The 14,719-nt window shown below is 37.0% G+C and overlaps 2 protein-coding genes across 3 annotated transcripts; one reads left to right on the forward strand and one right to left on the reverse strand.

Moving 5' to 3' along the window:
• Positions 1-2,597: 2,597 nt before the first annotated feature.
• On the reverse strand, positions 2,598-9,940 carry pin1 (peptidylprolyl cis/trans isomerase, NIMA-interacting 1). Its single transcript, XM_062440650.1, has 5 exons — positions 9,793-9,940; positions 6,464-6,546; positions 4,434-4,542; positions 4,229-4,339; positions 2,598-3,536 (listed from the first exon to the last, which is right to left on the reverse strand). Exons 1-5 carry the CDS (start codon positions 9,848-9,850, stop codon positions 3,427-3,429), a joined length of 471 nt encoding a protein of 156 aa, XP_062296634.1. The 5' UTR covers positions 9,851-9,940; the 3' UTR covers positions 2,598-3,426.
• A 383-nt stretch (positions 9,941-10,323) lies between these two features.
• ubl5 (ubiquitin like 5) lies at positions 10,324-14,133 on the forward strand. 2 transcript variants are annotated; one of them, XM_062431050.1, is made up of 5 exons: positions 10,324-10,428; positions 10,764-10,832; positions 12,333-12,416; positions 12,521-12,558; positions 13,788-14,133. In XM_062431050.1, the coding sequence occupies exons 2-5, from the start codon at positions 10,777-10,779 to the stop codon at positions 13,829-13,831; spliced, it is 222 nt and encodes a 73-aa protein (XP_062287034.1). In that variant the 5' UTR covers positions 10,324-10,428; positions 10,764-10,776; the 3' UTR covers positions 13,832-14,133. The 2 variants fall into 2 exon arrangements, with proteins under 2 accessions (XP_062287034.1, XP_062287041.1); XM_062431057.1 differs by having other exon boundaries at positions 10,345-10,428; positions 10,767-10,832.
• Positions 14,134-14,719: the final 586 nt, after the last annotated feature.

Here is a 14,719-nt window from a genome sequence, read left to right on the forward strand (position 1 = left end):
CGCATCTTTGTTGCGTCTCTCCCTGCATCTTCAGCGAGAGGGATTAAATTAAAATGAATTAACAGTCATTAATCAACAGGTTTACACTGTAAATCCTAATAATTTGGTGATTTTTCTTCTGATGCCACCCTCTCCAAAGTTTCAATGAAATGTTTCCAAAATTTTGGATGGTTTACGATAATACGACAATACTTTTTTGGTTTAATACACCTGTACATCTAATGTCCCATCAGCTTTAGTTGTGCTGTGTGTGCAAATGCTAAAATTAAAATAAGATGGTTAACAATGTACCTGCTGTGTTCAGTGCAGCCTTACAGAGCCGTTAGCATGGCTGTAAAAACACTCAGACTTTGATGAAGAGTCAGAAAAATATTAAAAATATATATATAATTTTGTGTAGCAGAACATATGATTTGATATTCAAATTGGGAACTAATGGAGCATGGCTTTAATTCCAGTAAAGCACTGCTTGTTTCATCTGATTTTGATCAAAAAGGAGGAACTAAGCAAAACAGGGAACTTACAAAAAAAGATTTTTATTGATGGAAATAGAGCCCCAGTGATACAACAGTATAACAATTCATCTGAACCGTGATGCTTTTAAAAGCAGTGATTGTTAAATCCTGGAAGTTTTCAACTGTGCCATCTTTGCATATCCTAGCGGCTAAATATACACTTTTACGTGGATTATTTAAAACCCATGATTCTTTGTGTCTGAATATTTGCAAGGGACACACCATTTAAATCAATAAATGTAGAGAGCTTGTTATTATTACTGGACCAAAAATGGTGAATAGCTCAGATTGTACATCCATGTCATGCAGCCCACTGAATATGTACAGTAGTGTTTCCCCTGCTGGCCCCACTCACAGATGGTGACGTCACAGATTTGTAAATCGCTTTCCTCAGCTGGAGTAAAGTTTTACAAATAGAAAACCTCCATGGAACAAACATTCACAAAAAAAAAGGTTATTACTGACCTTAAAAGTTCTTGGTCTAAATTAATGGTGCCCTGCTCAAATGCTCTGACAGCCACTTGTACATCTTCTGCAGGTTCTCATTCCTACCCAGAGGGTGAACACTAGACCATATGTGTGTTTTCATCCAGTCGTAAAGAATTTCTTTCTAAGCACAAATATGATTTTTTTTGTTAACAGGGAAACTGTGATTCATAATCAACAGTTTGTTCATGTAAGGACAAAAGTTAATTCATACCACCATTATATAAAGAAAATAGCCCTTGGCTGCACTACAAATGTCGCCATTAATCAGAAAGGCTCTTAACCAGTTTACATGGAAATCAGTTGCATGCAATAGATTTTCACCCCAATCTCCTCAACATTCAACAGGTTTGTTCCTCTACTGCCATCTAGTGGACACTTAGGTAAACACACTTGAATATGTCAACTATGATATTAAACCATATACTGTATATAAAACATACGCTAAATTCTCTCAATACAAATCCAGCTTCTCTTTTTAGGCCAAAATAATAATTTGTCCATCACTTTACAGTCTTAAAGAGCTTCTAGCATGACTGTACTGACTCTCAGTCTTTTTGATGACGAGTCAGAAAAGACATAAACATTATTTTGTGAAACAGAAATTATAATTTGAGGCTCAAATGGGGAACTAATGGAGCAAAGCTTTAATTTAGGCAGAACACTTAAATCCTGCTTGTTTCAGCTGTTCTCAATATGTTCACAATCACTAAGTCTTTGACAGCTGTGTGACAAGTAACATCCAATCACATTCATGCAAGTGACTGGAAATTTTAACCTGTCACAGCTCACTCTGATGATTCACAGGTAGCCTTTTGTGTTGTGTCACCTGACTTGCCAAGAAAACAGTGCATGTTGATGTGCTCAAAATGACCACATTAATAGTTGATGTTAAGCAGTTATTATTTACCACACTCACATTTTAAACATCACCTCACTTGACCAAACATATACTTTGACATGATGACCGCAGATTTGGAGTCATTCTAAAAAGAAAAGCTTCTTAAATGGGAGTATTTTCTGGTTTCTTTTTTTTTTCTATGACAGCAAACTGAATATCTTTGGGTTGTGGACTGTTGGTGGGGATGGAAGACATTTGAGTCATCTTGTGATGTAGGAAACAGTGATTGACATTTTTTACACCTAACTAATTGATTAATCAATAATGAAAATAATCCTAATCTTAGCCAAACTAATGAATCTACTGGTGGCACTGGAGGAAAAGAATCACGTCTCATAATATCCTCAGCAAACAGTGAATGTCTGCACAAAATTTCATGCCAAACCATTAAATATGGACCAAAGTGATGTACCAATCAACCCATATCACTAAGAAATGTCCTAATATTGAACCAACCAGATTACTTCATCTTTGTATTGTAACTATGAGTTTCTTGCAGGTCATTTTGCTTTGTGATGCAGGGATAAGTCTATTTAATTCAGTCAATGCATAAGATGCTGTTTCTCCGCATAATGCATAAACAACCTCCAGCTGCCGGTAAGTTTCCATGGCAATCACCTCTCTGGCACAACAAACATGCCCATTACTTTATTTCCTCCTGATCAAAAAAAGAGGAACTACGCAACACAAGGAACTTACAAAAAAAGAGATTTTTATTGATGGAAGAAGAGCCCCAATGATACAACAGTATAACAGTTCATCTGGACCTTGATGCTTTTAAAAGCTGCGCAGTGATTGTTACATCCTGGAAGTTTTCAATTGTGCCATATTTGCATATCCTAAGGGGTAAACATGCACTTTTTTTAAAGGTGGATTATTAAAAACAAATTACTCTTTGTTTCTGAATATCTGCAAGGGACAAACTATTTGAATCAATATTAAATGCGGAAAACTCAGAATAACAGTGCTTTCTCCAACTGCTGAGGTCTGCAACGGCTAGAAGGTATCTTAAACATCTAATGAATTTATGTCCCAAAACAATAATACAGACACAGGAACTGCTTTGGCACACATACAGCAGAGATGGAAAAAGGAAAACATACAGTAAATGGTCCATTTGCAGACATGCATACATACAAAAACACAAGCTTTTACAGACGCATTCTTGTACTTCACTCATCATGTGAAACTGTTTCCTCTGGGGCAATCACTTCAACAGAGTCACAGGCACTCATGCTGTTATATAATGGCATTGCCATGGTTAATAAAAGCTTGAGCTTCTAACAGGAATAATCTGCAATAATTGTTTATGTTCAGTGTCATTAAGTTAGTCATACATGTTTGATGGTGCACGGAGCAAAATTATCCCTCTTTAAATAATGTGCTTCAGCCCGTAAGCTTTGTTTATTGAGTGGCGTGTATCATTAAAATAAATCACAGGTCTGGTTGGGTTGGACTGTGTGTGTGTGTGTATTTGTGAAGACATGTCAAAAAAGAAAAAGTACAGGATATTGCCTCTTCCTTTCAACCAGTACGTAGGATGATGTGGACACCAGAGTCAGTAAAAACAGGACCACTCATGTCTCCAACTTTGAGAGCAAAGGAGGCGTCTTCAAAAGGTTTCTGCATTTGACCTAAAACATAAAACATAGATACGACATGTTAAAGTAACAAAATTATTAACACATATAAAAGGTGCTGTACATTAGGGCTGTTGGAGTGAAATGCGAAAGTTGAATATAAATCAAATATTAAAAATATTAACTGAAGGCTGAAATTATTATTTGAATGTGTACTTTTTTCTATTTTCATCATGCCTCTGGACAATGGGACACCCTTAGTTTCGAGCACTGTTAAGTATACAGACTATTACATATATATATATATATATATATTTAAATTTCTTAGTTACAGGTTGCATTTTAAGTTTAAGTTTAATATAAACATATGTTGCGGTTTTTTTGTTTGTTCTGCATGTTTGTTTGTTTTTTAATTCATAGCTAATTATAATTATTAAATTCCCATATAAGTTTACTGTTTTAGTGCACTGATGTCATTTTATACAATAAGATTGTTAAACTGTAAAATACCTTCATTACATTCAAAGGATCATTGTAAAAAAAAAGTGTGTTCATCTATATATTCTGTACATATATTATTGGCCAATATATAGATATTGGAATATTTTTACTCCCCAATATCGCTATTGGCCCCACAAATTCAGTATTGGTCGGGCTTTAATTAGGACTGCACTTGGTTGTGTGAATACTGGTGTGTGTTGGTCTCTGTGTGTGTATGTGTGATCGTTGAGTGTGTAAGTGTGCACCTCTGCCGAACAGTCCCAGGTCTCCACCATTCTTAGCCGAGCTGCAGTCGCTGAACTGAGAGGCCAGAGACTCAAACTTCTCCTGTCCAGACTTGATCTGTTCTATGTACTCTACACAGAACACACACAAAAAGGAACACATTAAATATGTTGATCAGACCTCTTCCATCAATTCAGCCCCTCCTCTCCCTCCATCATGCCTTACTCTGAATGAGATCCAGGGCCTCGTCTTTAGATCGTGTGATATTTTGTTCCCGCCAGGAGGATGGACGACGTGACTGATTATGCTTCACCAGGAGATGAGAGCAGCGTACCTGAGTGAGTCAAAAAACAAAACAAATCTGTGTCAATCAAAACACTCCACAAACTATAATTAAGATTGGAAACTGGTCTATTGAGTTAAACTAATTAACAGTATTACTAACACAGCATCACTTTCTTATGATAATTTACTAAAAAAAAAAACATTAAGTTAATGGGACCAATGGATTTCTACATTTTTAATGTTCATTTATTCCCATCGTCCCGAAGAATAACATTTTATTATTTATATTATTATAATGAAAATAGTACATTCCCAACACCCCAGAATATCAAATGACATATCACTGGAAAGCCCACAATCTCTTCTTTACAAGACATCAGAGTTTGTACAACTGGATCATATTTCTGAAACAAATGCTAGCTTTGTAAATGATAAACAGCGATACACTTTTTCTTTGATTAATTATGCATTGTTTTGCATAAGAGCAGATGGTCAAATTTGACTGAATCCCTCACGCACGTTCAATCTCTCGCGCGTACCTTCAACTTCTCACGCGCACGTTCAATCTCGCGCGTACTTTTAATCTCTCTCGCGCATACATACATTCCCTTGCATTTTTCGCCCGGCTTTTCAATTTGTCCAATTCGGCGCCTCATAACAAACACATAAACAATGGAGGACATGGAGGCGATGGTGTACTTGCTGCTGTATGTGGCCTTTTGTCACACATAAAGCAAGACAGGTGGGGTACAGTCGTCTTACAGGCTTTAACACATTACGCTGCTACTTTCGTACAGTCGTCTTACAGGCTTTAACACATTACGCTGCTACTTTCGTACAAAATGTCAGTAAACTCATCAATATACATTAATATAAATTGTTCAACATGTAAAGAATGTGTAACACTTACGGCCATTGCTTTCTGAGGGATAGACACAAAGGATTACTTTGAACCAGCCAAGAGATGCTACACAGTGTCTTCTCACTGTTTAAACTGTTACTTCCTACTTCCTGTTTCTAGGTGGATTTCAAAATAAAAGCTCCACACTATCTGTGCAACAATACAAACGTTTCAACAGTCAACTTAAGTGTCTTTTTAACATATAAAACATATTCAGGGCAGAACAACAATAATGAAATTAACTGGGTCAGTTGTTAATGAAATGGACATTTTTATTTTCTAGAAATACAGATGATTAAAAAGTCAACCTGAAAGAATAATCACACATGGCCAGTTAAATGTTCTTATGAATGTGTTTTTTTAATAGTTGGTTAAATTAATCATTTATAAAGCCTCTGGTTACAATTATATATAGAGTATATCTCGTTACAAAGTGGTGCTGCCTCGTCTAATGTGAGGCAGGCAGTTTTCATATAAATCTGATTAAAAACTGAACCAAGAGTCGTGCACACCCAACCCTCTGCGTTCTTTCCTGACTCATCTTCTAGGAAAGCAGATGACGCTTGTTGCCATGGATACCATTATATGTTATGTCTTTACTTTAGCTATATGATGAAAATCCCTAGTGTCCCCCTACACGCTGCTGTTAAACTCTAGCAAGACATATGTTCCTTTTATTGGCCCTTAACATATTTCTTAGTAGCTCCCACCGATATTTATCTTGTACCTTTAAACCCAAAGTAAAAATCTGTTTGTTGTGTGTGATCTCAGCTTAATCTGAAATTCGGCATTGGTGAGTATTACAGAGACACTGAAGCTCTGGTTTGTTGTCTCAAATGTTGGTTTTTCTACAGTTTTGCTACCAAACTATGAGCTATGTGATGCTTTAATATCCTGTCTTGATGCATTTTATGTTTAATGTAAAGCACTTTAAATTGCCTTGTTGTTGAAATGTCCAATACAAATAAATGTGCCTCTCCTTTTGTTGTAAAGCACTTTGTAGTGTTTTGCAAAGTGCTCGATTCATTATCATTATGAGATATTTTTATTACAAATTACACATAATAACCTTATCTGGCTCTCCACGTCCATCCCCCACCGGACGCTCCCACTGGCTGGCATTGGTGATGTGGTTGAAGTAATACACCTTGCCTGGAGGGGCAAACAGAGAGAGTTATTGAGGCTGCATTCATTGATGTTTGGAGGAAACGGAGCAAGCTGAAAAAACAACAGACATCAGCTTGTTTCAGCTGTTATGGAAACCGTGTCTGAGGATGCACTAATCCAATACCCTGGATCAGTATCTGCTAGGGGGGTATAATGGTGCGTGCATTTGTCCCAAACTGTCACAGTATAGACGGTACAGTTTGGTGCATGCAGTTGTGTTTTGTGTGAGATTCATATTCAGAAACTTTATTTGTCTGTCGTGACAGAAAACCATCTTAGACGTGGTTCACCATTCAAAACTCAGAAATACATTCTCCTAAAATCAGAATAAAAATACAGACAATAAATAACTTAGACCAGTGGTCATCAACCCTCCTGGAGATCTACTGCCCTGCATGATTAGGTATCGCTCCCACTCTAACACACCTGATTCTAATTATTAACTCGTTATCAAGCAGCCGAAGCTCATCAACGGGCTTGATAACGAGTTCATTATTAGAATCAGGTGTGTTATAGAGGGGAGCTACCTAAAACATGCAGGGCAGTAGATCTCCAGCAGGGTTGGTGACCACTGACTGGCAGAGTATTCTATCATACTACAACACTACTTCTGGTAAGAATGTCACAATTGTCTTCTGAGAGTGTTGTTTTTTCTATGTGTGTTATATAAGCTACTGGATGCCTTAATTTCCTTTGAGATGAATAAAGTATCTACCTACCTACCTATCTATCTAATACAGTTCCACACAGAACGTTTTGGCACTGCACAACTGATCTATAGCAAGCTCATGGGTGTATGCTAGCCAGCTTAGCCAAGGTAGCATGGTTACCTTGGTTACCCTGTAGTGTTGCTACCGTCATAATGACACACAAGAGACCCATTACACTGCCTGAGTGCAAAATTATTATTAAAATATGCCGTGTTATCTCCATAGTGAAACAACACGTCTCCCCGCTTCCCTTCCTTCTCTGTGACAGTCGGCTTTGAGTGAAGCCGCTCAGAACAACAATAAAATCCATTTGATTTTTGGGGGACATGTTGTAAGAACCAGCTCTGAGAGAGAAACATTTAGTTAAAATATTACAGTAAAAGTACTTATTTCATCCCTCTGACTGATTTATTATAATATGACATCATTCAATTATTAATACTGAAGCATCAGTGTTAGAGCAGCATTTTACTGTTGTAGCTGCTGGAGGTGGAGCTAGTTTACAGTACTTTATACAGTTAGATCATAAATCTGCATAAAACAGCTGTCAGCAACTGTCCTGAATCCATGCATGAACCAGAGAGGTTATTTTCCTTTTCCACTGCAGCATAACTAAACCGTGAATTTTGGTAATTTCAGTTACCCAATGATCCACTGTGGTAATCAGATAGTCACTAACATGTGACCATGTCTTGTCAAAACTAAACGTGTTGAAGCAGCGTTCAGTTTTTATTTACCACATATCTGGTGCAAACTGCAGGTCTGCTGCAACTATTCTTTTAGACATTTCTGTTTGCTGTTGTCTTTTATTAATTCAAATAATTAGTCATTTTTTACACAACGCTGTTACTTTTATTCTTGTATTGTATGTCTTATTCTTCTTTGCACTGTTCCTTGACGCTTTTAATGTTTTATGTAAAGCACCTTGAATTGCCTTGTTGTTGCAATGTGCTGTATAAATAGATTTGCCTTTCTTATTTATTTACTTTTGTGTATAGTCTGACCGTTATGCATCACAACACCAAGGCAATCTCATTTCTTATTCTGATAGTCATTTGATTCACAGTTCATTTAAAATAAATGTTGATTAGTGTAGCTTTCGGGTAGTGAAAAAGCCTCTTTAGACAGAGACGTCACAATGTGATGGAAGAAAAAAAATCAATCAGTAAATGGTTTGAATGTAAATTGAGTTAGACTGTCCAAAGCTTGACTTCCCCATGTGAGGCTCGGACACAGTTTATATCCACCACAATCTGCTTCACTGCAACAAAAAAGTAAATCAATTACATTTCTTTATAACAAATATTTGATAACCACAATTGAGAAAGATATGTAATGAAGGCATGACATTTTAGTTTGACAATAAACTTTATTGTATAAAATGACAAGTGCACTGAAACAGTAAATTAATAAAATATACATAAAATGCTGCCTATATAACTTAACCGTTACATACTGTTCGGGGTCAAATCGGACCCATTTTGACATTTGAAAGAAATACAAACACCCCGAATATCTTTAAGCCTGAATTTTCCTAAAGTAAAAAAAACTGGACTTTAGGAAATTGGAATTTTCCTAAGGTCATGTTGTGGACATAAACTATCTGAACATGTTAAAGTTTATCATGATGAAGCGTATCATTCAAATGTTAACAGAAATAATTATGTCTATCATCATAGTATAGTGTGATTGAGAATGTACTTTTTACACCATAAATGAATAGTGTCAACCAAAAGAAAACATGAATGCAAAATACATTAATTACACTAATTATACTTAAGCCAGGTGAGAATATAAACAGTATGTTAGGGTTAAAAGAAATATCTGTACATATTGGACAACATAAATGCTGATGCCTATATATCTGTGATAGGCCAATGTTGGCCAATCGATGGGGCTCTACATATAACATTATCTGCTGTTTTGCTCCCTAATATCAGTACGGTGTAGACCTGCTGTATATGAAAAGTGCCTTGAGATTACTTTTGTTGTGATTTAGTGCTATATAAATGAAGATTGATTACAATTCTAAAATAATTGTAAGTAAATCATTATAAACTCTGAAAGGAGCTTCAGTGTTTCCACCTGCTGTGTGAATGTGAATGTACGTGTGTGTGAATGTACTTGTATATATGTGTGTGTGAATGTACTTGTTTATATGTACGTGTGTGTTTTGAATCTTGAATCTCGTGGGTGTGTAAACCCCTGCAGAGGCTCTCAGTCTGCAGGTGAGGCACACACGAGCACCATGACGTCATGCAGGGCCCAGGTTGAATGGAGGCAACAGAGCGAGCACGAAAAGCCAAAACAACAGCTAAACACCTAATTTACAACACAGCTGCGCGTCTGAGTGTCCCGTCACTAGTCTGAGCTTCTCCCGGTTTTATTAAAGTTTAATATGCCTCGTGCCTGCAGTAAACACGATGCTCGCGCTGCTAGCCAGTGAGCTAAGTTAAACATCATGTTGTCATTCAGCTGATTTAACTAGTTTTTATCCTCTGATGATTCCCCGCGTCCTCACCTGAACTGCGGCTCATTCTTTTCTCCCATCCCGACGGTAGATTCTCCTCGTCAGCCATTTATTTTATTCTTGCAGATCTGTTTTTATTTTCCCCCAAAATTTAATTTTACTAAAATGTAGTTGCTGTCGCGCTACAGGCTGAGCTGCAGCTGAGATAAATCACGACAATCCCCGGCGTGTTTACGGCACAAGTTGTTTTCAAGAATTATGGTGCGTTCAATTTCATTCTCGAAAGTCGGCATTTCAGAGTTCCCAGTCGGACATTTCAACTGGAATGCCTCTTGAAGTCGGATTTCTGACTTGGAAAGTGGACGAACCCCACAAGCCCTCGACCTTAAAATACAAGATGGTAGACAAATTAGCAGTTTTGGCTTATTTGTGTCCTATTAAATTAGTCGTATACACAGCACTGTCCGAGGTAAATGGAACGCAGCATTAAGACCCGCCCATTTTTTGTCCGTGTGTTTCTGTCCTGTCATAGGCTCATATTAACTGTCAATCACCGCCGCGTCGATTTGATTGGTCGAGAGGCTTCCATCGAAACTAATCAGTTTTTACAGCGAGCAGGACGAAGAGCGTTCCAGAAAAATATCCGCACAAAAAAGGATTATTTTATATTCTGCTGTTAATTTCCAGGTATGAATGTCACTTTTAAGATATGCTATGTATAGAACTTACACAAGGTACGTTTTGAACACAAAGTTTGCTCACGTCTGTGCTTTCTGACATTTCTGTAACGTTGTCGTGCGCGCTAAGCTAATGTTAGCTCACAATAAACAAAAACAGATTTAAACTCATTTTTAACTTCTCTGTTTTAATTAATGTGACAAGCTGTGACTCAGAAACATAATGTGTAACTATCTATGCTTCATATTACTGTCCTAAATCTAACTAAATCAGTTGTTTTAATCCATTAACTGTCATTTGTGCTACAACACATGTCACATTTTCTTTTCTTTTTTTGGCTGCAGCAGCAAACAGAAGATGATCGAGGTGGTTTGCAACGATCGTTTGGGCAAAAAAGTCCGGATCAAGTGCAAGTATCCTTCACTGAAACTGTCTGAATAGTGTGTCTTGTCAAATTTGTGCTTTTAAAGGGGGAGATGACAATTTTCAAGTCTCACATGGACACTGAAGGAGTTTCTTCACACTGTTATCATTCCTGCTGTTCACACTGGATCATCTTCAACTGTGCTCTCAACGTAACTTATTGGGATTCACACAGTCACCTTGTCCAAAATGCATTTAAAAGTTACTTTGAAGCTTATAGGAGTCTTCACAGTGAGTTAGCCATATCTGCCACATTTACAGTCCTTTAAGCATCAAATTCCCTCTTTGTTTCCCTGCTGAGCCACAATGGAAGTATAGTAACAAAAAGAGGGACCTTGGCACTAAAGACTGTTTTGATGAGTCAAATTTCAAATTTGGATCAGTGCCCCCTCCTTTTTTGAGTACTGTTTCCGGCCACCTGACAAAAGTCCAAAAATGACTCTCCTTTTAGCTTTTGGTGTAGTCTTTACCAGATAGTCACTAACATTGTCTGTTCATTTCCTGCTGGCTGGGTAATGTACATTGTTTTTTATTAGTGCTCTTATAGACCTAAATAATGATCCAAAACAGGGTAACACACTTTGTAGAGCAGTGGTAGCCAAATAGCAGCCCATGGGCCAAAATCTGACCCACAAACATACAAAACCTTGCTCTCTAACAAAAGTTAATGTTCCTACTTTTTATAGATTATATCCAATATTTTTCATTATTCATCATCTATAAAAGATAACAATATAAACACTAGAGATGCAACGGTATTCAACATTTTATTGAACCATTCAATACACCATGTTCGATTCAATACACAAAGGTGACCCGCAATAGTTCGGTACACCTGTCATAAAACTTTAATTTTCAAAACTTGGTCCTCGTCAAGACTGTAAGAAACTTGGGGTGAGAATGAGACAAGGTGCACCGAAAACATTTGTTGTTTTTTTGGTTTGTTTTTGAAGATTTATTTTGGGGGCATTTTTAGCCTTTATTTGTAAGCACAGTAGTGGCATAGAGGCCGACAGGAAGCAGAGAGAGAGTGAGAGGGGAATGACCTGCAGGCTGTAGCACAGATCCCTTGCCAGATTCGGACCAGGGACGCTGCCATTATGTGGCACAAGCTTTAACCACTAGACTACTTAGCGTACTGCCTGTGTGACAAACACTTAATTATTTACTGCTGGATTGCATAGATAATAGGTTAATCAAGACTGATTACTGCACTGTTTTATAGACACAGTGCTACGCCAGCCAATTACAAGTGTGCTCTATGTTCATGTTTGCTTCTATATAAAAGTAAAATAATTCATCACAACTTCATCAACACATAAGTGTTCAACAGCATTCAAAGAACCAAGCTGAGCTGGATTAGAAATAACAAGATCATTATAATAGGTTGACATTATGTTAGTCTGAATTAGTAAAACCAAAACAGATGTGTTGGAGGATTTTGTTTCCCATGCCATCACCCTGCTCCTTCCTTAACCCGAGTGTTTCAGCTCTGAGGATACAATTGGAGATCTGAAGAAGCTCATTGCTGCACAGACAGGAACGCGACATGACAAGATTGTATTAAAGAAATGGTAAGCTGCTGTGTCTCTCTTTCATTTGCACTGACAGACCTTAACAAATGTTTGTGTGGGTGTGTTGAGTGACCATCTAAATGTTTCCTCTGTCTCCCCCACAGGTATACCATATTCAAGGACCATGTGTCTCTCGGTGACTGTATCCTTTACACAATCTTTTAAACCGCAGTCTCACTGTCTGTAGCTTTGTATTCATTACTTTGTGTCAGTTTTTCTATTTCCACCTTTTACATACTCAAAAGCAACTCCATAAGAATCAGACATTTTAAGCAACAGAAACTTACATTAGCACTTACATCATGAAATATGTATATATATATGAGGACGCTGTATTACAAGCAGTCATTGATTCATGGAGGAGGGGTGGGATTTAATAAGTGTTTACTTCTGCCTACTACTTTTCGGATGTGGTTGACAATCTTGCATTGCAACCAATGTGTAAGTCTATTCTTTTCAATATGACCATTTTGCTTTCTTTTTCATGTTTTCAAATCAAGGGGGATGGGTTGGTTGAGGGTTGTGGATGATTTGACTGTCATTTTCTGGCTAGTTGATAAACGTTTGAATCCTCCAGATATGCAGCACTGTTCAAAAGTTGCAGAAAATGTTATAAAAAGATTCTTTCATTAATATTAATAGGTTGGTTTTTTTTTTTGATTGGTTAACTTCAGACAAGGTTTAGTAAACAGAAGAAACCTAAATCAAATCAATATTAAGTGTCATCATGCCTTTGAAACAGCACCATCTCTCGGTACTCCTGCACACAGTTATTTAAGGTACTTGGCAGGTTGGTTGTTCCAGCATCTTGGAGAACTCGCCACAGTTCTGTGGATTTAGGCGTCTCAGTTGCTTCTGTCTCTTTATAAAACACCGTCCACACGGTTTATATGGACTTATAATCATATCCAGATCCAACCTCTCTGCATTTTAATTCTGTATAGGACACACCGATGAAAAAAAATTGCATAGTACTGCACATAAAAAAGGCAAGTATGTGAGCAAAACTTATAAAGCACAAGCCAAATATGAAATACCATTTATCTTGATTGTGTTGGGACAGAAGTCAAAGTCTTAACAGATATTCTTGAAACCTGTTCAGATAGATACTGCCAGGGCGAAGAGAGAAAATGTTTCATGTGACTTATAGCCAACATAAATGACTCTACTAGTTGTTTTTTTTGGAGCTATCTGGTGTGACATTGTGGTTGTTAGTGATTATTTTAAAATGGTCTTTGTATACTTAAGACTGCTTTAAGTTGTTTTTTTCTTTAAACATGTTAGTAGTAATTGACATGAACCAAGCAGATTCAAGATCAAGGAAGAACAATCGTATATTCATTTGTTGTACCTTAACCATGACCTCTGCAGATGAAATTCATGATGGGATGAACCTGGAGCTGTACTATCAGTAAACCAGAGGAAGACCACACATCAATGCTACTTGATAACCTTCGTCCTCGTTACACACAAACATACAGATACAGAAATTGCATCGATGGAATCTGTCGCAGGAAACCACCTTAATCAGACAACACGGCTGAAAGAGAAGAGTGGGGTCTACCACCCAGTCATTACATAGATCTCAGTTTTAGCTGTTAATTTTTTGCCCAGAATTGATTAAGTGAAATACATGTTGTTGTTCTATACTGTTTTTTTTTTGATATTTTGGAATTAAAGCTGATATTTACCTACCTATAACTGAGTGCTGGTCTTTGTTTTCACACTGGAGGAGAGACTAATCTAACTTTAATATGTGGAACGTTTCTCCAAATTAATAATAATAAACGTTACCTTCATTTGAAAAGTGAACTCCACAATTTGAGCATGCAACTCACAAGTTACTAAAATGTATACATTGTGCAGTTGTAATGCACAGTCTTGCTAATGCAGTATGTATTGAATCTCTGAGGCTACAAGACTGCCAGTGTGTAAAAACATTATTTTAAGTATCTTAAACCACAAAACACCTGGATATGCATTATGTGGGGAAAAAATATATATGTGGACAACCCTGTCAACATATGATAGTGAACTTTAGGTCTATGTGGAAAATAATTAAGTACATTTACTCTTCACATGAATTCGCAACAATATGAAGTAAATTCATCAGAAAGGCAAATTTTACTCTGCAGTCCCTGGGCAGGTTGATGTTGTATATCAAAAGAAACAAAATATCAAGATAATTTGTGCTGCTTTGTATTTCTAATCCACTAGAAGAGTGAAGTTAACTTTGTACTCACTAAATACATTTGATAAAATAGTTCCTTGTTACTTTAATGTGTTAAAGGAGAAGTTGAACG

Source organism: Scomber scombrus, chromosome 2, assembly GCF_963691925.1.
Source record: "Scomber scombrus chromosome 2, fScoSco1.1, whole genome shotgun sequence".
In the NCBI taxonomy this organism is placed as follows: Eukaryota; Metazoa; Chordata; class Actinopteri; order Scombriformes; family Scombridae; genus Scomber; species Scomber scombrus.